Below are 27,773 nucleotides of genomic sequence, written 5' to 3'. Positions count from 1 at the left end.
AAGTAGAATTAAAAATGTATGAAATCATCAACACCGAAGCCATCAACTCCGAAGCTCAGTCGTGCCTCGGAGTTGACGAACGTGCCTCGGAGTTGTTGAAAGTATATGAGTGGTCATTCTTAAACTAAAAAAATACAATTTAAATTTAGTCTGATATAGGAAAAGGGTTACTGAATAAGCTCTCAAGATGTTTCGGTCGGTTTGGTAGTATTACCTTCTTTTTATAGAAAATGGCTCGTATACACTGGAGTACGACGGAAAAATGAAGGCGAAAACCCCAAAATCGTTAAATAAAGATTTTATGAAAGAAAGTAATATTTTATGCAGCTATGCTCATTTCTGTAAGAATATACCATTTTGGGTAGTCTTCTCTAATGTTGATAAAAGAGACATCTGTCTATGTAGGCACATTTATGTGAAAACATGGAGCTCATGTGTGGAAGCGGAAAACAAATCATTATGTTGCGCAGAAAAGACTGAAGAATGTATAGAAAGGAAATGCCAAGATTGTGTTCAAAAGCAGATTAGATTTTTGAAGTTTAACGGAGAAGACACGGCTACATATTGGAAAGTTTTGTCAACACGAAGGCCGGTCTAAATCAACTCCGACGCAATTGATATTTTACCTATTTTTCATGTTTTTCTGTAGTAGTTTATATCAAAATGAAAGTGTTTTGTATAGTTTTATTACATACCAATTTTTAATTAATTGTTACGATCATAGATTTCAATTAACAGAGAATTACGTTAACACCGTGGAAACTTAGTCAACTCCGAAGTCACATTTCCGTTTTTCGGAAAATATTTAAAAATGATCTCTGCTGGTATCATGGGTAAGTTGAATAGCTCATTTTATAAAAAATATTTAAAAATGAACTAATTTTAAACCATGTTTTAAATTAAATTTCTCTACCTCGAAATTGCCGTCTATTTTGGCGAATCACCCATAACGCGTTGGATGCAGTAAAGCACGACAAGCTGATGGAGATATTAACTAATATTGAAATAAACACATGTAGGTAATCTAAGAATTATTAGCAACTTTACTGGAATCAAACGTCTATCCGGACAGAAGTAGGAGAATCTGACGATATCGAAATGAAACGTGGGGTTCGACAGGGATGTATACAATCACCACAGCCCTTTAACAAATACTCTGAGGAAATCTTTCAAGAAGTAGTAGATGGTGTTGAAGACGGAATTCGAATTAATGGAGAATATATCAATAACATAAGATTCGCAGACGACACGGTGGTATTCGTTGACAGTTTTGAAGCTCTCCAGGCGTTAATAAATATAACTCCTGGGACTTTTGAGGAGTAAAGTCACAGAAGTATGTCAGAGATATGGACTTTTACTAAACATTACGAAAACAAGATGTATGATAATCTCTAAGAAGGAACATTAATTTGGACGAATCAGTATGAACATTCAACAAATAGATAATAGAAGGTATAAAAATATACACCTACCTTGGTACGAACGTTGAATGAAAATTTGGAGCATTCCTTAGAAAAAAATGTAAGATAGAAAAAGCAAGATATGTATTTCAAAAAATGGCTAAGCTTTTCAAATGTCATGATTTATCAATATCCATAAAAATCAGGTTACTAACGATATTATATATTTCCTAGATTTTTGTACGGAGTTGAGTCTTAGACTCTTACAGACGCCACCTGCAAGAAAATTAAGGCTTTTGAAATGTGGCTTTATCGTCGATTCCTGAATATAACTTATACCGATCACACTACCGTGACACCGTTATAATGGCAGACACCCTGGAATCGCTACAAGAATTGCTAAATAGAATTAACGATTATTGCATTCGATACGGACTAAAAAAAAACAAGAAAAAAACTAAATTTATGATTGTCTCAAAAACAGAACATGGAAATGAAAGGTTAATGATAGAGCAAACCCAAATAGAAAAAGTTAAGACATACAAATATCTGGGAACCTGGGTTGATGACAAAAATGACCAAAGCAAAGAAATTAAAGTCCGAATTGAAACTGCAAGGCAAGCATTTATAAAAATGAAGACACTGCTTACAAACAAAGACCTTCAGTTGCCTCTCAGATTGAGGGCTCTAAGATGCTACATATTTTCTATATTGCTATACTGAATGGAAGCTTGGACATTAAAGAGACAACACATAAGAAGAATAGAAGCATTCTAAATGTGGTGTTACAGAAGAATATTGAAAATTCAGTGGGTTCAAAGGATTACCAATGTTGAAGTGCTACGACCGACGTTTAAATAAGGAGTTAGAAATTATGAAAAGTATAAAAACTAGAAAACTGGAATATTTGGGTCACATTACCAGAGGAGAAAAATATGAGTTGCTGAGAATTATTATGCAAGGAAGGATCCAAGGAAGAAGAAGCATAAGAAGAAGACGCATCTCCTGGCTGAGGAACCTTAGAGAATGGTTTAACTGTAGTTTGTTACAACTATTCAGAGCAGCAGCAAACAAAGTGACCATAGCCATTATAATATCCAACCTTCGATAGAAGAGGGAACTTTAAGCAGAAGAAGATCACACTACCAATCAGAGTATTTTATTCAGACTACAAAATTAGATAGAGCTCTTAACAACAATAAAAACAGCCAAAATCAAATACCTCGGTCACATCATGAGGAACAGCGAGAAAAATGGACTGCTGCATCCAATCTTGCAAGGAAAAGTGGAAGGAAATCGAAGACCAGGAAAGCGAAGGATTTCCTGGCTACGTACGTGGTTCAACACAATAACTACAAAGATTTTTAGAGCAGCAGTGTACAAATACAGATTCCCATTATGGTCGTTAACATCTCAAACGGATAGATACTACAAGAATAAGAATAAGACTTTTCTAATACTGATATGATATTTCAATTGTCAAGAACCCTATAAGGACAACATTTGTTTACTTTTTCTAAAAAATATGAATTGTGGGGTGGGTGCTAAAATGTTGATGTTAAAAATTAATTGAAAAGTTATTTGTCAACATTGCATACATTTTTTTATAATATTAACAAAATAATATTCATTATTTGGTAGAGAAGGTTTGTTTTTTGGCTCTTGTTACGTCTGGATCTTATATTATAAAAGCAATTACAAAGTGATGTTTACAAACTGACATGCGGCGACTCTCAAAAAACTTACATCGGTCAAACTGGCAGAACCTTTGGCGAACCTATAGCGGAACACCAAAGGGCTTTAATTAATAGAAAAATAGATTCTACTTAAACACTTCACCTTCTAGATTCTAGATCATAATCATTCTTTTAATGAAGAGATCCAAATTCTTCATACCTATTCAAAATAAAGGCCATTTTTATTAGAATATATCGAAATTAATAAATTAAAACATACAAATATAATTCTGAATGACCAACTTGAGACAAACAGCTCTCCACTCCTAAACCTATTCAGTTAGAGACTTTAACGTGCAGACTAATAGTAAAATACGTCACTTGTGAAAGCCTCTCTGCCAAAACAGTTGTAGTGACAATAACTTATAATAAAGTTTGTTGAAGTATTGAAAATTAAAGTTTTTCATTGTTGTATTGTTAGAGAAAAATGAATTTCCTTCAAGGAACTGTCAAATACATCAATTATTAAAGGTTATTCGTCATTACTGACATTTTATAATATTAACAAAAGAATATTCATTATTTTGTAGAAAAAGCTTTGTTTTGTTATCCAAATTACTATATCTCATAAGTAACAGATATCCCATTATTCGCATAAAGCTATTGTCTTTCGCGATAAGACCTCTTAGGATGAACGCATTATAAACACCTATTGTATATTATTCCTACATCCAATCCTCAATTGTTTCAGGTATTCTCCAAAAGGGCGATGGGTCAACTTTGCATTTCAAACAATACCCTCGCATGGTACGCGTCATCATGGGCACGGGTCTCCAGAGAGCTCTGAACTGCCCCGGTCAGTGTGGGGGTCCAGCCAAAGATGCAAAACTGCTAACGCCGGGCTCGCTGGCGACCGGTCCTGACGGCAGCATCTACGTTGGAGATTTCAATTTGGTCAGGAGGATTACTCCCGAGGGCAATGTCTATACAGTGTTGCAATTAAGGTAAGATGTATGTGTTTTTGCATGCGATGACAGCTTTATACTGTCTCGAGGGGAGATAAAGGTTAAGTTTGGGGTATTAAACTCTTAGACACGTGTTGTTTCGGGGAAGATCTATAAAGTTGAAATAATTTATTAACTACCTGCGAGGGATACACTTGTCCTTATTAAGAATTTACGAAATTGCTGAGATGAATTAATAAGTGCTCGTACTTCTGACTACATATTATATAATGAATAAATTAAAAGATATCTTATATTTTAGAAAATATTTTTAGTCACTTAACATACACCTTGTAAAAAAATAGGTCAGCCATAAATTAAGCCACACATTCTAAGCAATATACAGTGTGAACCAAAGAAAATAATCCGCCTCGATATTTGGCAGTATTTATTAGATTTTAAGAAAATTACGAAACAGGTCGATTTTCGATCTAGACACATTTTTACGGTGCATACATCTGTCATTTGTCAACCCCCTCCCTTCCACTTCCCCACCCCTTATTTTTAAATAGGGAATAGGGGTCGTGAGCTAGCTCATTTGAAAGGTTATTCAATTTCCTATTCAGTAATATAAACAATAACATAAATATTTATACAGGGTATCCAAGAAAAAATATTTTAATTATATTAATTGACACAAAAAGAAGAATGTATGTAACTTATTTAATTTAAAATACATTATACTGCTGTCACAAAACAGAAAAGTATGTTTTTTGATAACTAGATACTGCTTTTCGCTTAATTTTAATGTTCAAGCTTCCACCCATGTGCCTCTTGGTAGGTTGAATATTGAATTTAAGCAACAAACAATGTTTATTTTTCAAATAATCATTTTTTTTTTTTGTTTTCTGTCAGCAGTAGAATGTATTATGAGTTGAATAAATTACATACATTCTTCTTTTTGTGTCAATTCATTTAATTCAAAATAATTTTTCCTGGACTTCTTCTTCTAAAAGTGCCTATCTTCTGGAGATGTTGGCGACCACCTTGACCCATCTTATTCTATTTATGGCAGCTCGAAATAGATCAGTTGACGTTAGACCAGTCCACTTCTTAAGATTGGCCAGCCAGGATATACGTCTACGTCCAGGGCCTCTCCTGCCCTCAATGTTGCCTTGTAGAATCAACTGCAGCAGTCGGTATTTTTCATTACGCATAATGTGGCCGAAGTAAGCCAATTTTCTGTTCTTTACGGTGTTAATTATTTCCTTGTCTTTTCTTAGCCTCTGGAAAATAGTTATATTAGTTGTGTGGTGTATATATGAGACCCTCAACATACGTCGGTAGCACCACATTTCAAACGCCTCTAACCGTTTTGTGGCATCTTCTGTCAGGCTCCAGCTTTCAACTCCGTATAGGAGGACACTAAAGACGTAACATCTAAGAATTCCTATGCGTATATTGATACTTAAAGACAAGTTGCAGAGAATTTTCTTAAGACTGTTAAAAGAGCTTCTGGCTTTTTCAATACGAGTTTTTATTTCGTAGCTATGATCCCAAGTATCCTTAATGTTGCAGCCCAGGTAGCATATTTTCTGTACTCTCTTTAGAAGTGTATTGTTTACTGTAATTTGGGCGTTTATGTTGGTGTTTTTACTAATGATCATTATTTTTGTCTTCTTACAGTTTAGTTTTAGGCCGTATTTGTTACATGCTTCTACAACATTATCCATGATCCTTTGGAGCCCCTGCGCACTATCCGCCAGCAATACTGTATCGTCTGCATATCTAATATTATTTATAAGTTGTCCATTTACTGCAATACCATCTTCTGATTCGTCCAAGGCCTCTCTAAAGATGTTTTCAGAGTATATGTTAAATAATGTTGGTGACAGTATGCAACCCTGTCTGACTCCTTTTTCAACCGTGAAGATTTCGGACAGTTCATTTTCGAATCGAACTGTTGCTTTTTGTTGGAGCTATAAGTTTGAAACCAGTCTTATATCCTTACCATCGAGTCCTGATGTTTTTAGGATATCGATTAGTTTTCCATGTTTTCCAGTTTTCCTGGACACCCTCTATAAATGTTTATGTCAATGTTGATATTACTGAATAGAGAATTGAATAACCTTTTAAATGAGCTATCACACGACCCCTATTCTCTATTTAAAAATAAGTGGTGGGGAAGTGGAAGGAAGGGAGTTGACAAATGACAGATGTCTGTACCGTAAAAATGTGTTCCCCTCAAATCAAAAATTGGTCTGTTTTTTTTCTTTTCTTAAAATCTAATAAATACTGCCAAATATCGAGGTGGACTATTTTCTTTGGCCCACTCTGTATTTATTTTTTGGTTTGTTATTCTTGGATATTTTGTTTTTCCTTTCTTTCGTTTTTATATTAATTTGTACAATTTTTTTTGTACTCTATATTATTATTTAGTCAAAGTGAGTGTCCTTTCGCAGAGATACCTAGATATTTTATCACCATTGTTGTTTAATTTATACGGTGAAGGCATCTTAGAATTGGCGTTGGCCGAAGTCAGTGAGGGCTTAATGATAAACGATGAGTCATTTAATAACACAAGATATGCTGACGATACCGTCCTCCTAGCGGGAATACTACAAGAACTGCAAAACCTTGCTCAACAATTAAATATACATTGAAACGATTATGGACTAAAAATAAATTTGAAGAAAACCAAATTCATGCTATTTACATACAAAAGCACAAAACATTAAAGTTAAGCTAGTACTGATAATACAAAAATTGAACAAATATCTTCGTGCAAACGTCTTGGAGCATGTATTAGTGATGTTGATTATAGTTACTTTCGAGTAATCAATACAAATCGTTACTTTTGAATAAAGTAATCATTTCAAGTATTCGTTACTTTGATTACTTTGATTACTTTTGTATTGAGTATTTTTCGGTAGATAGGTATTTTGTGTAGATATTCGGATATAACAAGTAATCATTTACAGTATTCGTTACTTTGATTACTATGATTACTTTCGTTATTTTTGTATTTGAGTACCGGTAATCGTACCGAGAAGCGTATTTCTCGGTAGATAGGTATTTTGTATAGGTATTCGGATGTAACAAGTAATCATTTACAGTATTCGTTACTTTGATTACTATGATTACTTTTGTATTTGAGTACCGGTAATCATATCGAGAATCGTATTTCTCAGTAGGTAGGTAGGTAGGTATTTTGTACAGGTATTCGGATATAACAAGTAATCATTTACAGTATTCGTTACTTTGATTACTATGATTACTTTCGTTACTTTTGTATTTGAGTACCGGTAATCATATCGAGAATCGTATTTCTCAGTAGGTAGGTATTTTGTATAGGTATTCCCATATAACAAGTAATCATTTACAGTATTCGTTACTTTGATTACTTTTGTATTTGAGTACCGGTAATCATATCGAGAATCGTATTTTTCAGTAGGTAGGTATTTTGTATAGGTATTCCGATATAATAAGTAATCATTTACGGTATTCGTTACTTTGATTACTATGATTACTTTTGTATTTGAGTACCGGTAATCATATCGAGAATCGTATTTCTCAGTAGGTAGGTATTTTGTATAGGTATTCAGATATAACAATGACCTTCACCGATCTGTTTAATGGATAAAATGATTATATGTAAAATAGGAGATGATTGAATGCTCGAATAAATGAAATTTGTGGAAATAAAAGGCAGATATCACCTAGTTGCTCGATATTTGCCTTTTATTTTCATAAATTTGATATGTAATTTATGATTTTAAAAATTACAAATAACAATAGGGGCGCCTGATATAATTTTGACCAGACTACTTAGTTATCTAATAATTAAAAAATGACTTTGTTTATAAATTCTTATTAAATTTTTTCGGCCCGTGTAGGTATTTATTAGAATTTTAGATTTTTGAATCATTCGAAACAAAAAAGGTGTTTTGTAATTATTCTCTTGTTGATAATTATCGAGTTATACACAAATTAAAACCAAAAAAAAGGAAAATGACAATTTTTAAGGCTAAAAACATAGTTAAAAAATAACATTTTTGAAATTACGAAGTACCTAAATTGAATTCAAACCTTCTTCTATCAGTTCTCGAAAGGATTTTGGGCTTATTTCATTTAAAAACTTTGTTTTTTAGTTATTAATGCAGTTTTGCAGGTTCGTAACAATTAAAAAAAATATTTTAGAATAAATCTTGCCAAAAATTGAGACCCGATAGAAAAAAGTTTAAGTAATTTGAATTTAGATACTTGATGATTACAACAATAATATATTTTACTTGTGTTTTTGGGTCTTGAAAATCGTCATTTGTGGTTTTTTTTCAGTTTTAAATTGTTTATAGCTCTAAAACGATCAATTTAAAAGAAAAATTACAAAATACCTTTTTTGTTTCAAATGATCCAGAAAATATACAATAATATCTTACCGGGCCGAAAAAATTTTAGTAGAATTTATTAAAAAACGTCATTTTTGATTATTAATTAATTAATGTCTGTACAAAATTATATCGGGCACATTTTGCTTTTTATAATTTTTAACAGAATAAATTCTATATCAAATAATTGTAGATAAACAGGTTTTAAATTAAATTAGGTTTTCTAACAAATGTAAACATATTTTAAGTTTTTTATTTTTATTTAAGCTATTTATAATACAAAAATAAAAACAATAAAATAAAATAATACATATAATACAATACAATAAAATACAATAATACAATTCAATATAATACAATAACATACAATAATAATAATAATACAATACGATACAGTATGCAGGGGTCGGCAACTTTGGCCCGCGGGCCGCATGCGGCCTTTTGCGCCTTTTTGAAGGCCCGCCAAAGCACCAATATCATTTTAGGAAAAATCAAAAAACTTAGTGTCATGCCGAAATGTGGCCGATGGCAACAATGCGGGCTAACAGAATAATGGGAAGGTGTATTTCACTACAACGACAGTAGATACTTAATGAGTAGATACGTAATACAAGTTATTTTTAATTTGGTAAAATAATTCAGGTCTTATCATAGAAAAAATAAATAAAATGCCACAGAAAAAAATTAATGAGAAAAAGTGTGAATTTAATGAAAAGTTAATTAATAAAGAAAAAAATATTTAATTGAAAATGGTTATTCATTTTTAAAAAAATATTTCTTTATATAATTTTATTAAAGCACTATGCTTAATTTGCAAAGAATCTATAAGAGTACCTATTCAAAGAAATTACGTTTGCCTCACCACTACATGAAACACAAAATTGAATGTGATAAATTTGAATCTCAATTCAGACAAAATAAAATTGGCTCTTTACAAAACTCATTAGACGGACAACAAAGCGCTTTTAAAAAATGTAAAGAACACAATTCAGCATTAAGTAATCAAAAAGTCCTTAATATTTCAAAATAGATTGCTTAACATAACAAACCATTTACGGAAGGGTAGTTCATTAAAAAATCTATTAAGGGGAAAGGAACAAAATGCAAAATTTTGACGCCTGCCAAAATTTTCAATGTATTTTAAATATAATAATTTTTTTCGAATCTTGAGAAAACTAATAAGTACCTATTTTTGAAAAATTTAAACGCAGAATGAAAGATTACTTTATTGCCGAGAGCCGAAAGTCCCTTAGAATGAATATAAAGTTTCTTTTGGGTGAGATATTTGAAATTAAAAATCACACCAAATTTTCTCTTTTTATTTTTCGCCCCTGTAACTTATTAAAATAAACATTATAGAAGTTTACAGGGACCTTCGCCTTCGGTAATAACGTAATATTTCATTCTGCGTTTTAATGTTTCAAAAATACTTATTAGTTTTCTCAGGATTCGAAAAAAATGAATCCCATTTAAATAGCATTGAAACCGAAAGTTCGTACCCATCCCCTTAACGCAATTTGACCAAAACAATTTTAAAAATTTGAAGATTTTAAATTGTCTGTACGCAGAGCAGTTCAATGTATTGAAATTATATCAATGTTTATTACAACAACAATGTTTCTTAAATTAAAAGAAAATTGTTCACAATTTAAGTACTTTTCATTGGCACTTACTTAATTAAAGTAACAATATAACTAACACTGCTCAATTGTTGATTGTTTTTGAATTAAAAAAATTGTGTAACAGAAGAACTTGTTACATTAGAAAGTCTCCATCGAAATACAAGAAGTAAAAATATATTTTTACAACTATTAAATTAGTAGATTTTTTCAATCTACTATCTCAAGTGTGGAAAATTAAAAAATAATCCTTTATCCTTTTGTCCATTGTATTTCGATGGTCAAAAAGCACACATATGGTTCCCATAATATGGGACATATGGCTCATTCGTTACAACTTTTCTCGAAATTCGGAATAATACACAATTGACAAGACAAGACAAATAACTTTATCACACACACTACACTAATTCAAAAAAGTACTTCAACTTCCTTTGTAAAAAGATACGGGCACAACTAGACCTGTCGCTCAGTTGTAAGTCCATATGTTGTAATAGAAATTTATGAGGGGCTTTTGAATTTTCAAAAACCACTTTTGTTAATGCGTAACCATAAATAAAAGTAGATATTTAACTCAACACAAGAACGTGTCAAGGAAGTTCGTGGAACTTTATGACTCGCAATTTCTCGGTACTAAACTATTTTAACACGTTAACTGCCTCATAGACGTTTATTTATTAATTTTTGGAGAAGTCAGAATAAGGTAAATATTTTTAAATTAAACTACATAGAGGTATAGAAGAAGGGTTGGTGGTGAATAAGGGTTTTATCTATGGTGAGTGAATCCATACATAAAAATTATAAACATGTTTTTTTGTTTGTACAGAAGGATGTACCTATCTATAAATTTGGATTTGTTATCCAGTGATAACAAAAACTCCAATAGTCTCTTAGATTATTGAAATGTGCCTTTAACACTAAGTACTTCGCTTAGAACCTAAGAACCTATATGGTAGCTCCAATGGTTTGTGGCTCTTCAGTTTCCGAGTCTGTTCAGTGCTCACTATTATCTATCAGGATTAGTGCAAGATTGTTTGGGTGGTTTTTCAATTTCACCAAATAGCGGCTGCTGTATTCACTTACTATTTCCTTAACTGTGCCTACTTGGGATCGTCTCGGACTTCCTTGTTTGATATAAACCAAGAAGGTGCATTTGTTATGGTCCGTAGTACTTTCGACTGAAAGCGTATAGTTGTACATGTACACTTGTTTATATGTTTATGAATATATGTTTCTGTTTATAAATATATCATAAACTGGACATATACATACATTAATGATACGCAATTTGGGTTTCGCAAAGGCCTGGGAACTCGTGAAGCTCTTTTTTCACTTAACATACTTATACAAAGGTGCCTGGACGTCAATCAAGACATATATGCGTGTTTTATTGACTATAATAAATTATTTGACAAAGTACGACATTAACAATTAATGCATGTCCTGGAATCAAAGAACATAGACCACAAATGACCTCAGGATTATATCGAATTTATACTATAAGCATTGAGCAAAAGTACGTGTTAACGATCAGCTGTCAGAGGAAATTGAAATCAGACGTGGAGTGAGACAGGGATGCATGTTGTCGCCAATTCTTTTTAATGCCTACTCGGAAGAGATCTTGAAGTAAGCTCTTGAGGGTGCAACAGCTGGAATAAAGGTAAACGGTGTTCCCATTAACAACATTAGATATGCGAATGACACTGTCATCTTAGCTGAAAATATTGGGGATTTTCAGAGGCTAGTGACCAGAATATCGGAGTTTGGACAAGAATACGGGTTAACAATAAATGTCAAGAAGATAAAGTTTATGAGAATATCGAAAACTCAAAGAAATAGAAAATCTCTTCATAAACGGATCCAATATCGAACGAGTCGACCAATATGCATACCTTGGAACAATGATCAACTCCACAGGAGATTACTTACAGGAAATCAAAATCAGAATAGAAAAGGCTAGAGCAAATTTTAACAAAATGCGAAAAGTGCTCTGCACAAGAGATTTGAAGTTGGAGCTAAGAGTTACTTTGGCTAGGTGCTACGTTTTCTCGACTTTGCTTTATGGAATGGAAGCTTGGACCTTGAATGCTGCATCAATGAAAAAACTAGAATCATTCGAGCTGTTGGTGTACAGAAGAATTCTGAAAATATCGTGGACAGAACACGTCACAAACAAAGAGGTTCTGAGAAAGATGAATAAAGAGATGGAAATCCTAAATACCATCAAAATAAGAAAATTGGAATATCTCGGACATATGTCACGTGGAGAGAGATACAGCTTGCTTCAATTGTTTATGGAGGGAAATATTCAAGGAAAGAGAAGCATAGGGAGACGCAGAATATCATGGCTGCGCAACCTGAGAGAGTGGTAAGGATGTACATCAAATGAACTTTTCAGAGCAACCGTCTCTAAAATACGAATAGCTATGATGATTGCCGACCTCCGCAGCGGAGATGGTGGCATTTAAAGAAGATCGTAAAAACCCTCGAGTAATCTGTTTGCATCAATTAAGTGACAAAAACCCTCTAAACTCTAGATGACGTACCTTTGAATAACCCTGGATACCAGAGGTACTTCGGAGGTCAGTTCTGATTGCATATTCCATGTTCAGTGACCCCAAAAACCCCCCGAATAACAAAATCTGACCGTATACTGATTTTGACATGTTTATGCACTTTTGGATGCATTTTATACATTTTAAAATGCACTTATGCATTTCTAATTCCTACCCATTTTCCTATTGTAACCTTTTTCTTGAGTTCATCCTGAACACAACGCAAAAAGTCGCAAGTCTCTAGGTGCTCTATTTAAAAATCAATTTATTCTGTGCTTTCAGTGATAAATGCTCTGGTCTAATTCTAATAAAACCAATGCAACGCATACAAAATTAAAGTTGTTGATCATTGAACATGCTGTAAAAACATTATCATTTCCACATTTTTACGGTCAGTCTAGAAAGTATGAAAGTAATCAAGTGGAATGGTTGTAGATACAATAATCGTTACTCACTCTTCTGATACGATTGGTACGAAGTAACGAAGTAATCAGAGTAATCAAAGTAATCAGAGTAATCAAAGTAATCAGAGTAATCAGAGTAATCAAAGTAATCAGAGTAATCAAAGTAATTAGAGTAATCAAAGTAATCAGAGTAATCAGAGTAATCAAAGTAATCAGGGTAATCGAAATAATCAGAGTAATCAAAGTAATCAGAGTAATCAAAGTAATCAGAGTAATCAAAGTAATCAGAGTAATCAAAGTAATCAGAGTAATCAAAGTAATCAACGATTGGTACGAAGTAATCAGAGTAATCAAAGTAACGATCTGTTTCTCTGAATAGTATTCGTTACTTTCGGTATTCGCAAGTAACGAGTACTTTGTAACGAATAGTTACTTTTTCAACATCACTAGCATGTATCACAGAAGATCATCATGAACTAGGAAAACAATGCGAAGTTTTAAATTCCATAAAAATCAGGAAGTTGGAATACTTGGTGCAATACTTGCTGCATTATTAGAGGTGAAAAATACAAACTTTATAAAAATATAATGCAGAGCAAAATCAAAGGCAGAACAAGCGTAAGAAGACTTGAACTACATATTCAGGCGAGTAAGTAACAAAATTATAATTGCCAGAATGATTTCCAATCTCCAGTAGTAGCGGAACTTGAAGCAGAAGGAAATGGGAGCAAGTATCATCCTCGAAAAAGGTGAAGCGAAAATCTAAGAACAAAGGGGACAGGTATATAAAGATAATACTGGCATTTTATGAAGAAGGAAAGAAATTTAAAAAAAGAATTTTCCTGTAGCTGGTTGTATACCATCAATCACAAAAATTTGATGAAAACACCTTTGCCAAAAGTATATAAATTTATTAAAATCCCTTTAAGGACTAGATCACAAAATGTTTTCGATATTTAAAAATATCATCATCAGTGTTTAGAACTGGTTGATCACAAGCTGAACCACCAAACAAATACCAGGGTACAATACAACCTTTTAATATGAACCCTTTTTTTCATTAAGTTTTTAGTTTTTAACAATTACGGTTAATAACAATCAACATATTCTTATTTTCATATTTACCCAAATTGTAGATTCATCTGAGTATTTTCTGGTTATGTCAAGTTCGTGCAAAATATTATTAAAGGAATAAGCGTGCTGATGCAAAATCTACTTTACATTAATTACCACGTTCATTCCAAAGGGAATAGTGAAAGATGTATACCAAGAGAATGACGATAAGTTTATATATTCCCTTTGGAATTTGTTTAAATGCCTCTTGTGATCGATAAGACAAAATTTTAATGAATTTGAAAGACAGTAAATGTTCGAGATAAAGCTTTGAAAGTATTTAGTTTATTTGATTTGTCATTATTTAATTAATATATTATCAATTAAAAGAGTCTAGGCGCAAAATTTCGGGCAAATGCTTTTTAAATGCATTCAGTTTTTTTTCGAATCCTGAGAAAATTAACAGATATTTTTGAAAAACTTAAACGCAGAATGAAAGATTACATTATTACCGAGGGATGAAAGTATCTAAAAAGTTCTATTAAGTATGTTTATTTTAATAAGTTACAGGGGTGAAAAAAAAAGAAATTTTAGTGCGATACTTAATTTCAAATATCTCATTCAAAAAAAACCTTTTTGTTTATTCTAAGGGACTTTCGGCCCTCGGTAATAATGTAGTCTTTAATTCTGCGTTTAAATTTTTCAAAAACATTTATTAGTTTTCTCATGATTCTAAATAAATGAATGGATTTAAAACACATTGGTCCGAAATTTTGCGCCTGCAAGAGATATTGGCAACTTACGTACCATTCATTGCCCACTTTTTGTTTAATTATGTAGTTATTGATAAGACTTCAGAGTTATTCTGCATATAAGCGCAAAAGACAGAGATAAAAAATGGAAAGAGCTGAGGGAGACATGCATCCAGCAATGGCCGCATTCAGGTTGATGATGATGATGATGTACATTAATGCATAAAAAATGTTAATCAGTTTGAAGATAAAAGTACTATAAAAATAATTTAGTTTAGCAATAATAGTTTAAGTAAAAACTAAGTTACCAACAAATTATTTTTTTCAGAGCTACACAGGTTGCATATCAATACTACTTAACTGTTTCACCAGCTGATGGACATCTGTATGTATCCGATCCAGAAAAACATCAAATTCTGAAGGTGTTGATGCTTGATCCAATTCAAGACCCCAGCATCAACAGTGAACCGGTACGTTAGAAATATAGTACCTATAATAATAATAATATGTAAGCACCTCGAGCCTAGTAGACCCATGGCTTGATATACTATTATTTTCCACCCCCTTTTGTCAGTTGCTTTTCTTTCCCAGTGCGTTACATTAAGTCTTCTCATATCTTCTTTAACTTCGTTAAAGTGACTTCCATCGTGACTTCGGTCTTCCTCTTGTTATTTTGCCTGCCAATGCAGTAGATAGTACCTTTCTGGGAATTCTATATGGAATCATTCTCTTCGCATGACCCAACCATCTAAATCTTTGCGCCTTAATTACCGTTTATATGTTAGGCTCTTGATAGAGTTCAGTTAGCTCGTTATATGTTCTTATCCATTGTCCTATGAAGTTTTTCCCATCAAAGATTTCGCGCAATATTTTCTTCTTCCAAACTAATAACAACTTTTGGAATTGTTTGTTGGGACCCATGTTTTAGAAGCATACGTCACTATCGGTCTTATTACGTTCTTGTGGGTCCTTAATTTTGCTCTTCGAGATATATTTTTGCTTCTATCGACCCATTGAGAGTATATATAGCGCGGTAGCCCGACATAGTTATTTTCTGTACTTCCTTTCTGTAAAGACAGTTCCTAAGTGCTCAAATCTTTCAACTTCTTAGAACGTATGTTGGGTTCCTAGAAGTATAGTATATTTTTTTTAAATTGTTTTAAAATGATGTATGAATTGTAAATCATAAGAGTAGTATATTTAATAATTATGATAATAATTTCCGATATATTTTCAGGTTGTTGGAAACGGTGAAAGGTGCATTCCAGGAGACGAATCAGCTTGTGGAGATGAGGGACCGGCTAAGCACGCCCGATTGGCACATCCAAAAGGTATAGCGATTGCTGTTGATGGTACTATGTACATCGCCGATGGAACGAACATCAGAGCAGTTGATCCCAAAGGAATTATTCACACGTTAATTGGGAATCACGGGCACCATAACAGGTGGACACCGATTCCTTGTAAAGGAGCTGTGGAAGCAACTCAGGTAGTTATAATATGTTTTATGTGCTTATGTAAAGCCCTAATGGTTTTCCCAATTTCGTGCCAAACCCAAATCATTTGTTTCAACGTGTAGCATTTTTGAAGTTATACTTCTTTAGGCGCGATTGAGAGTGAATTTTTATTATTCTGCGCGCATGCGCACACAGACAGTATGGAGTTCGTTGCTAAATGTTTTAAGTTATGTATGTATTAGTCCAAAAAAGGTGTGGAAAGAATATATTAGTGTCTTTAGTAAATATATTTAGTATAATTTTTGTATCTTTGGATTTGTCTACCACGGGAATAAGATAATAATATTTAAAGTATGTATTTTTATACTTCACTACTTGTTCTATTTGACACAATGTCTGTGAAATATTGTAGTCCGCACCCGCACAAACAAAAGGAGTATAGCTCAGTGGTAGAACGTTCGGCTGGAGATCAAGAGGTCCCTGGTTCGAATCCGGGTGTTTTATAATTTTTTTAAATATTTGATATTGTTTTAATAAAAATTTTTGGAAAGTAGTAAGTAAAAATTAGTTTAATTTTTAAATCAAATATAAATAAACTGTTTGAAAGTATATTTATTTGTTTGAAATCATATAATAGAAGTATAACTTCTTACGTGCATACAAAGTACACACATTCTTTTTTTTTAATTCCTAACGCACTCGACGATTTTTCAAATACAATCACAGAAGAAGAATCATAATTGGAAGGTAAAACTCAGGTCGTCCACAAAAAACAGACAAAGAAGCAGAAATAGATAATTGTAATTAGTAGCAGAAAGAGATTAAAATGTTTTGAATAGGGATTTTCTTCGTCTTCTTGTAGTTTCTTCTCTTTTAAAAGGATTTAAAGAATAAAGGATTTTATAATTTATTCCCCTGAAATTAGGCTATTGATTACGTATTTTAGAAAAGAACTACAACGTTAACAGGGTTTTATTGTTTCATATAGTCAACGGACCTCTATATTTAAAAAACCGCTGAGTGCTACCATTTAAATGGGTACGTGTTTGAGAAAGGGGTGAATTAGTCCCTAGGCACAGGGCGAATTAGGGTGAGTACTATGCACAATTATTGCAAACACGTACACAGGAAAATTATTCCAGGTGAAATGTACTATCGAAATATCACATTTTAAACTCAAAAACATGTTTTTTTACAAAAAATATATCCAAAAGAAAATCAAGAAAAAAACATGAAAGACAGGAATTTTGTTTTTTGCCCCATAACTTTTTCCAAGGGTATATAGGTATAGGCATTGCTTCACAGAAAAAAAACTTCCATCCTTTCTCGTTAAAATGGCGTCCCTGTGATTTACAGTTTCCAAAATATGATTTTTCAAATTTCGTCACTCACAGCGATTTTGGGATATTTTCCTTGTTACTTCGCAAACATTGTTCTGTAACTTTTTTCTACGCATTTCTAGATATACAAAATGGTAGACTTAGTACAAAGAGAAGTCAATTACCTTTAAATCATTCTATCGTAGAAGGCCGTATGGCTATATTTAAGCAAGATATGGTTTTTCAAAATTTTATACTTTTAATGATTTTTGATATATTTTACGATTATTTTTAAATTTCTCATTATATATTTTTTTATTGTATATTTGGGTATATACATTGTGTAATAAAAAGGAAAGCTCATTTTCTTTTGAACCATATGGAAAACTTTTTTAGTATTAATTTTATGAAAAAAAGTTATTTTTTATAAAATGCTCTGCCTAGTCTGAAACCTAAAATGCAATGTTCAGATAAAAAATTTATTAATAGTGTACGGGTATGTTAAAAATATGAATTTACTCAGAAGTAAAGTACCTTTATATTTCACAATATCGAAAAGTGTTATTAAGAAAAATTATTTGGGATTAAAAATTATATTATGATGTGCAATTTTATTCTTCTAATTGAAAAAAAAATAAAAAAATTTTAAATTTTAATTTTTTTTTTTTCAAATTACGCATACTCTTAGATATCCTACGGATATCTTGTTTAAAAATAGTCCTAGATTTTTTTGGAATACACCATTTTAAAGTAAAGAAAATATGCTGTTTTCCATTATTCATTGTATATCCCTAAATTTACAAGAAAAAAAGTCATAATGAGAAATTTAAAAAATAATCATAAAAAATATCAAAAATCATTAAAATTATAAAACCTTGAAAAAGCAGAACTCCCTTCAAAATAGTCAAGCAACCTTATACTATAGACCATTTTAAAGGTAATTGTCTCCTCTTTCTAATAAATGTATATATCTAGAAATTGCATATACCTAGAAATGCGTAAAAAAAGTTACAGAACAATGTTTGCGAAATAATTGGGAAATGGTCCAAAAATGCTGTAAGCGGCGAATTTTGAAAAATCCTATTTCGGAAAATATAAATCTTAGTGACTTCTACTGAACGTGATTTTAAAGAGAAAAAATGTAAGTTATTTTTTGCTGAAGCAATGTCTATACCTATATCCCGTGGAAAAAAGTTATGGGGCAAAAACCAAATTGCTTTATTTCGTGTTTTTTTAGCTTTTCTTTTGAATATATTTTTTGTAAATAAAAATATTTTTGACTTAAAAATGTAATATTTCGATAGTAAATTTAACCTGGAACAATTTTCCTGTAGACGTCTTTGTACCAAAAGTGCATAGCATTCACCCTAATTCAACCCGGTGCCCAGGGACTAATTCACCCATTTCTCAAAACGCACCCATTTAAATGGTAGCACTCCGCGGTTTTTTCAAATTTAGAGGTCCATTGACTATATGAGACAATAAAATCCCGTTAACGTTGTAGTTCCTCTTAGCTCTCTTATTTTGAACATAATCAATAGCCTAAATAAGGATTTAAGTGATATCAAATTAATCATACCAATCTCCAACATACAATAAATCATTCTAATGCCAAACGTGAGTGGTAATTTCCTTTCCAAACACAAAGAAAATATATTACAGTTCTAACAACCGTGAGAAAAGGAGTTGGAATGGAGAGTAGCAGTTATTTTAATTTTCCAGCAACTCCTTCTTTTGTGAATTATTACAGTCATGACGGTTTTTCAACACAAAAGGCTTTTAGTAATGTTCTCATTTTAGTAGTTTCGTCTAAACTTTTTTAGTTATTGTCTAAATGTGCATAAATTCATTTCAAACGTTTAACTTTATATCCTGAGGTTTGTAAAATGTTTCTTTTAATTGAAAAAGTGGATATATTATATAAAATTTTATTATTTTATGGTATTAAGAATTACACAGCTCTACAATAAAAATTTGTCTTGCTGCCGAAACAAAAGCAACTGATTTTGAATAATTTAACTGTGCTGATTCCAAAAGCACAAAGGTTTTCTTTGTATCAGCTCCAATTTTCCAAATGTACCATATTCATCAAATACTTAAATATTCTTATATTTCTCTATATTGCAACATTATAATTGCAATATATTTATCAAAAATCTAACTAAATGGAGGAACAATATAAAATAATATAGCTGGTGCTAAAAAAACATCAACTATGACCAACATCAATTGGTCATCTATGATGATGGTGAAATTCCTTCTAGGACAACAAAGTGGCTAACAAAATATAACTCAAAATTTATTTATTAATATTATTTTCACAAATATTTTCTTTCATGCATCTATATGACTTTAAGGGTCATTTGACCTAATAATTCTGTGGTTAGTTCCAATCACTGGATGTAGACGATTTTCACTGGTGACGATCCGATAGGATTGAAAATGTTCTGAATTTATAAATAATCTATTTTATATTAGCATTAGAAATATTTACTTCATCATAAGTTTTTTAATTCTGAAATTGCCTACACCAGATCTTTCAATTGCAAATATATCCGCGTTGAACATGAACATATATACAGTGTGGGCAAAAGAAAACAGTCCACCTCGATATTTAACAGTATTTATTAGATTTTTAAGAAATTACGAAACAGGTCGATTTTTCATCTAAGGGGACACATTTTTACGGTACATGCACCTCTATCATTTGTCAACCTCCTCCCTTTCACTTCCTCCACCCCTTATTTTTAAATAAGGGGTGGAGGTCGTGTGCTAGCTCATTTGAAATGTTATTCAATTCTCTATTTAGTAATATGAACATTAATATAATTATTTATACAGGATGTCCAAGAAAAAAATTATTTAATTAAATTAATTTACACAAAAAGAAGAATGTATGTAATTTATTTGTAAGCTGCCCCCCATCTGCCTCTTTGTAGGTTGAATATTGAATTTAAGCAACAAACAATGTTTATTTGTCAAATAATAGCTATTTGTATAACAAGGGAGGAAAGTGCTACTTTTCCTCCCGAGACTGAAGTTTACTGCCCGACGCGTAGCGGAGGGCAGTAATCATTCAAGGGAGGAAAAGGCACTTTACTCCCATGTTGTACATATGGTTTTTCCACCTTCCTCAAATAACAAGTAATTTTTTCATTTTTACTTAATTTATTTATGTAACTAACCAACAAAATTTATTAGAACTAAAACTAACAAGTAGGTACAATATAACTGTCAAATGTCAAATATAAGTCAAATTATTAATGTAAACATTGTTAAATCAGAATAACAATTTACTGTTTTTTACCATTCTGCAAAATACAGTGTTTTTAAATAAACGTTAAAATGTATAGATACTTACCTAATAGAAAATAGATATTGTACAGGGCGTCAATAAGTTATATTTCATGAATGAAATACCATGACGTCACTTTTACTTTTCCTCCCTAGGGAGGAAAAATATTTTCCTCCCTAGGGAGGAAAAGTACAACTTTGCTCCCTACAATCAGGTCCGGTAAAGTATACTTTTGGTAGAGGTAGGTGGAAAACATTTTTTTCTGTTTTCTGTCAGCAGTAGAATGGATTTTGAATTAAATAAATTACATACATTCTTCTTTTTGTATCAATTAATTTAATTCAAAATAAGTTTTCTTGGACACCCTGGATAAATGATTATGTCAATGTTAATATTACTGAATAGAGAATTGAATAACCTTTCAAATGAGCTAACACGTGATCCCTATTCCCTATGTAAAAATACGGGGTGGGGGAAGTGAAAGGGAGGGGGTTGACAAATGACAGATGTATGTACCCTAAAATTGTGTTCCCCTTCGATCAAAAATCGACCTGTTTCTTCATTTCCTTAAAATCTAATAAATACTGCCAAATATCGAGGTGGACTGTTTTCTTTGGTCAAGGAATATAAATTAAAACTTGGTTATGTCACTAAATAAAGAAAAACATTGTACATAATACATGTTAAATTCATGTGCTGTTTTTACATTTTTTTTTTCATTATCACGTTAACGGACAGTGCGTCAAATGTATAAGCAAGTGTTGTGACACTATATGTATTTTGCAAAGTAGAATAGGGGAAAATGCAACGTCTATAGACGTTGTGTCACATTACATCACTGGAAATTAGACGTCTAGAGACGTTCTGTCCGTCAACGTGTTATTATTATTGTGTGTGTATTAATGTTATGTTCTGTATCTGCTTATAGGTGCAACTTCAGTGGCCAACTGGACTTGCTCTTAGTCCTCTCGACGGTTCCTTACATTTCATCGATGATAGACTGATCTTCAAATTAACCGTAGATTTGAAAGTAAAGGTAGTAGCCGGCACTCCTCTGCATTGTCACCGTGAGGAGAACAGCACTAAAGTCAGCGAAAATGTTTTGGGCACAGTTTTGGCAATGGCGTTTGCACCTAATGGCGACATCTATGTAGCCGAGTCAGATACTCATAGTGTCTACTATATAAGGTTGATAGATACAGCTGGTAAGTAAAATATAGATTTGGATGTTTTCTATGTATCTACACTCACCGGCACGAAAGACGAGCACCCCAAAAAATGGGTCATTCTCTAACAACATTGATGTAATAATATTGTTGCTAGACAGGTAAATATTCCTTGCATACCGGGTGTACGAATCAAACTGGTTTTTTTTCTCAATTTTCACAACACCCTGTGGAATATTCTAGCCTTTATAAAATATTGAAATTAAAACCCAACTATAACCTCAGGTTTTCTTAACATTCTGTTTTTTTATTCATTCGCTTATGTTGGATAATAAAATAGTTAGGGACTTCAACAACTAGCCATGTTCGTTATCAATACAGGGTGTTTCTAGATAAGTGCGACAAACTTTAAGGGGTAATTCTGCATGAAAAAATAATGACGCTTTGCTTGATAAACCTATGTCCTCAAATGATTCGTTTCCGAGATACGGGATGTTGAATTTTTTCTTACACACTGACGATTAATTGATTGCTCTAAAACCGGTTGAGATATGCAAATGAAATTTGGTAGGTTTTAAGTGGTAGATATTGCGCGTTTTTTGACATACAATTAAGAATTTTAAATTCACCATTGGCGTGCATACGGGTTATATTACCCGCATGCACGCCAATTGTGAATATAAAATTTTTAATTGTACCTATGTCAAAAAACGCGCAAAAACTACCTCTTAAAACATATCAAATTTTATTTGCATATCTAAACCGGTCTTAGAGCAATAAATAAATCGTGAGTTTGTAAGAAAAAATTCAACATCCCGTATCTCGGAAACGAAGCATTTGCGGATATAGGTTTATCAAGCAAAGGGTCATTATTTTTTCATGAAGAATTACCCCTTAAAGTTTATTGCACTTATTTAGAAACACCCTATATTGATAAAGAACATGGCTAGTTGTTAAAGTCCCTAATTTTTTTATTATCCAACATAAGCGAATGAATAGAAAAACAAAATGTTAAGAAAATCTGGGGCTATAGTTGGGTTTTAATGTTAATCTTTTAAAAAGGCTAGAATATTCCACAAGGTGTTGTGAAAATTGAGAAAAAAAAACAAGTTTGATTGGTACACCCAGTATACAATGAAAATTTACCTGTCTAGCAACAATATTATTACAGCGGCATTGTTAAAGAATAAGGCTATTAAAAAATATATATATAAAGAACATTAAAAAAATTACTTAAAACGGAGAACAGGTTTAGGAGATACGAGACATCAAAAATTACTAATTTTTTGGGGTGCCGGTTTTCGTGCCGGTCAGTGTATTTTTTAAAGAAAGTGTGGATTTATATTACCCGAAAATACAACAATATTGTGAGCTGTTGTTTTTTTTTTATTGTGGAGTTAACCCACAAGCCAAGCTTAGTTTGCTCTAAAATACAATATTTTTTTCACATTCAAAAAGCTGGATAGTTTAAAAAATAATTGTACTACGGTTATTCAAGTTTTAAAATATCTCGGGTTCTTGTTGATAGATTTTGAAGTGTCTTCTTATAATATGTATGCACTATTTGCGTACATTTCGAATCTGCCGTTTGTAATCAATTTTTGTAAATTAACCTTGTAAATTGTTTAAACAATTATTCTAGCCTAGGTCCAAAGCATAATATATTGACGAAAATCCTAATTTGTTTCTAAAATATACCTACACATAAAAATATTCTAGGCCGATATGTGAATAGCTTTCAACGTTTAAATGAAATATAAATTAATAAAAATAATTTATATTTCAAATAATTAAAAGAAAATTTATTTATATATTTTAATAAATTTATTAAACTTTATTATAAACGCGGATACATGTCTAGTTTAATGAATAGTATTTATTTATTAGTCGATATATTTTTATATTCAAATTTAAGCAATGCAAATATAGCGGCAGCTAAATGCAAATATAAATCTAGTTGAAAATTATTTCGTAATAAATATGGAAAATAATAATTTTTTATATAATTTATTTCGTTATAGTCCGGTGTATAGTCCAGTTATACCCCCAATTTGTAGATCATGTAATATTTTTAGATGAAGAAACGTTGACAGCTTAAAAATATGTTGATATGCTACAAAATGACATTAGTCTAGCTATTGCCGCGTTATATCCAGATAACCAAAATTCACATCTTTCAACACAACGGCGGATCACCATATTATATGCGGGAAGACCGTGATTACTTAGATCATATTTTACCCAACAGATGGATAGGTAGAAGAGGATTAATAGAGTGGCCAGCAAAGTCTACTGATCTAACACCTCTTGATTTTTACTTTTGGAGATTATCTTAAATCTAAAGTATACTTAATAGGCCTAAAAATTTTGAACATTTGAAAGAAAGAATTCTCAATTAGCTATGACTAATTCGACCACATTAGCTGGAGTATTGGAGAAATTTAGAAACCGTCTTGGTTATTGCCAAGAAGTCGGCATGTATTTTGAACATTTGGTTTAATTTTTAAATGTGTTCTAGCAATTATTCCAGCTAATAGAAATTTCGAAAATTGAAATACCGAAACTGAAGAAGAATTAAAGAGAAAAAATATCATACATAAAATCATTCATGTCATACATAAAATCTCTTCGCTATGTTATTTCATTTTAAAAAAACCAATGACGTCATTTACGGGAAAGTGGTGACGTCATTAGTATATTCAATTATAGCGTAAGCTGTGCATTTGAAAATAAACATTGAGGTGTGAAAGCATTTTGTGAAAATTACCAGAGAACATCACTTCTCGTCGGTGGCGCACACACATATTTTCGATTTTCTAAATCTGACTGAATTGAAAATTGAGCCAACTCCCATATTAATCTTCAGGAAAAGACTCATCCATTAATATATCAACCATCCATTTTGGTCCAAGGGTGTGGATTTTACGGCCCCTCCTATTTAGAGTCTGTTTTTCGTTCTCATCCCCAAAACTCCCAAAAACTTCGAAAATTTAAGTCCAAACTTTGCGGCTTCTGATAGTACTGATCATTACCTTTCCAACGCATGTCTAATTTTGAAAATCGGTTATACCATTCAAAAGTTATCGAGCTCAGAAATATGACTCAATTTCTATTTCAAAAAAGGAAAATGTTTGTGGATATGTATGTGTGTGGAAAAGTTAAACTGATCTGAATTTTTTTCTGTATTTGAAGAGGGGGTCAGGGCCGATTCAGAACCAGTGTAGTTTTTAAATTTTGACTAACCATAAGCCAGCTATAGGACTTGGTAGGTACAAAACGGCATATTTTTTGGGGGTATATATCTTCGGTTCAAGAAGAGACAGGAGAACCGCAAATACACCAAATTAATAGTGTTAAGTTATGCTTTCAAATGGTATCTAAGCCGTCAGGATCAGACATACACACGGCTCAGTATAGCCGAAAAACTGAAAAACAAAATTTGAAAATGTTGGTTTTTCGACAATTACTCAGAATTTCAACCTACAAATTGCGTCAATAACTGAGCGTTTGTAAAAGGACTCTAGACGAATCTAACGGTGTATACCTCATATCCGGGAAGATTCGAATTTTTAAGTTATAGGCTTCATAAGTATGATCAAATATATTTCCTATGGGAAAAAACGGTTTTTCAAGCTCAATAATTCCTGTAATAGCTTTAGTTATCATACTTGACCTTAGATGCATCAGATACTAGTCAATACGTTTCAAACTCATGTTTAGTGATCGAAATCGGTTAAGCCGTTTAGAAGTTATTAAACTACAAAAGTATAATCCAATTAACGATTATTACCGAAATGGTTTATGTAGTTGTAGTGGTTACGACGCTAAATTTGATCTGGCAACGGGCAATCCGAGTATATTTACCGACCATCCCAATATTTTTTTCAATCTATTTCGAATAGAAAAAAATCTAATGTACATTCGATGGACACTAGATGATTTGGGAGATAAAGCGAGAAAGGCGACCATTTATAAAGCTTAACGTTTAATCGAGAAACATTGCATTCAATCTCATACATTTAATTTATAAATACCTTTGAAAAATTCTTGATACCAGAATAAAAAACCGCTAAACGCCGTAAAAATGGGTGGCGCATACAATATTCCAGCTACAAAAGATCTGATATGAATATTACGTGACGTGAAAATGTATTTTCATTTTGATGCAAAACAAAATCCTAGTTTTATTTTTAAAAGATTTTTTCATATTACTTGCTAAATTTGAAGTAAACGCGCCACAAAAGAGTTTCAAAATTCAAACTGTATCAAAGTTACTCATTTGTGGCGCGTTTTACTTCAAATTGAGCAAATATTATGAAAAAATCTTTTAAAATAAAACTAGAATTTTGTTTTGCATCAAAATGAAAATACATTTTCGCGCCACGTAATATTCATATCAGATCTTTTGTAGCTGGAATATTGTATGCGCCACTCATTCTTACGGCGTTTAGCGGTTTTTTATTCTTGTACTGTTAGACCCAAAATTACTGAATTTATTCCAGCCTAAACGTCCTCACTGTATAAATCTGGGTAGTTGTATGATTTATATTTACAATATTTATGTTTTTTAATTAATTTCAGGTAAAATAACCCACTTTGCTGGTAAGATTCCCGACAAGCCAAAGAAGAACTGCGACTGCGCCTTGAACATAACAACCGCTAATCCCCTAGGAGGCAGACCGCAAGAACTATCTCCCTGCTCCTGCGCCACTACTGAAGAAACGACCAGCAACGCCGAAACGCTCCTGTCGTCCAACGCTCGCTTCCAGGCCATTTCCGCTCTGGCAGTCTCGCCCGGAGGGGTATTACATGTCGCCGATCAAGGTTCATTGCACATATTGTCTCTGGAACATTATCTTCCGACTCATGACGAAAATGGAGAATTCCGGATACCCTATCCTGCAGGTAAATCCCTATTTTAGCTTGGTTTATACATTGGCGTATCAACGCATTCCTTGTATAGACATTTCGACATATTTAAAAGGTTACAATAAACATTAAACAAGGCAAATCAAAATGGACTCTATATAAAACTACTTAATCATGTCCCATTTATAGGCAAACGTCGAAATTGTTTATGTAGTTAATCGACTCTAACGTCGCAAACAGGAAATGTGAACTGCCCTCGAAAGGTCGCTGGTAGCACTACTCCTTATATGCTTGATAGGTTGGGCCTCGCCGCAGCTGCATGAAGGTGGTGGTAGCTTACCCAATCTATGAAACATATGCCCACATCAACATTAGGTTAAGTATGCAGCAGGTCTTAGTGGTAGGTGAAATCTAGGAAGTGTTCCTATGATGCAAGGTACGACTGTATTTGGTTGAACTACCGACCATTCATGGATCTATTTGATGATCATGTTGACCCAGCTGGCTGCGGCTGATTCTGCGGTTTGTATGGGAGATTTTCTGTATCGCTGTCGACTTTTGGTTGCGTTTTCTATACAGTTATGAGTCTATGTGTTTCTAAGGATCTTTTTATATTCTTTGTGGTGTGTGGTAGTGGTGGAATATCGCTCAGTATATACTGATAGCCAATGGGTTGGTGTAGATTTGAGTACACCAGCGATCATTTTTATGGTGTTATTTAGCTGGACATCAATCTTTTGAACGTGAGCACTGTTGATCCATATTGGTGCGCAATATCCAGCTACAGAATAAACATGGGCTAAGCCTGAGGACCTGAGTGTGGACGCTGATGCCTCCCATGTGCCGCAAAGCTTCTGAATGATGTTATTTCGTTAT

At 32.5% G+C, this 27,773-nt stretch overlaps 1 protein-coding gene across 2 annotated transcripts in view; it reads left to right on the top strand.

The window, feature by feature from the left end:
* Positions 1-27,773, top strand: part of LOC114333661 (teneurin-a) — a 499,544-nt gene that overhangs the window by 409,802 nt on the left and 61,969 nt on the right. For both annotated transcript variants that reach the window (XM_050653925.1, XM_050653924.1), the window contains 5 exons: positions 3,828-4,080; positions 15,120-15,261; positions 16,029-16,280; positions 21,791-22,067; positions 26,610-26,933. In XM_050653925.1, the coding sequence (XP_050509882.1) occupies positions 3,828-4,080; positions 15,120-15,261; positions 16,029-16,280; positions 21,791-22,067; positions 26,610-26,933 (1,248 nt within the window). The remainder of the gene's footprint in view (positions 1-3,827; positions 4,081-15,119; positions 15,262-16,028; positions 16,281-21,790; positions 22,068-26,609; positions 26,934-27,773) is intronic.

This window comes from Diabrotica virgifera, chromosome 6 (assembly GCF_917563875.1).
Source record: "Diabrotica virgifera virgifera chromosome 6, PGI_DIABVI_V3a".
In the NCBI taxonomy this organism is placed as follows: domain Eukaryota; kingdom Metazoa; phylum Arthropoda; class Insecta; order Coleoptera; family Chrysomelidae; genus Diabrotica; species Diabrotica virgifera.
The sequence above is the reverse complement of the archived record's forward strand: the minus strand, read 5'-3'. Positions and strand labels throughout refer to the sequence as shown.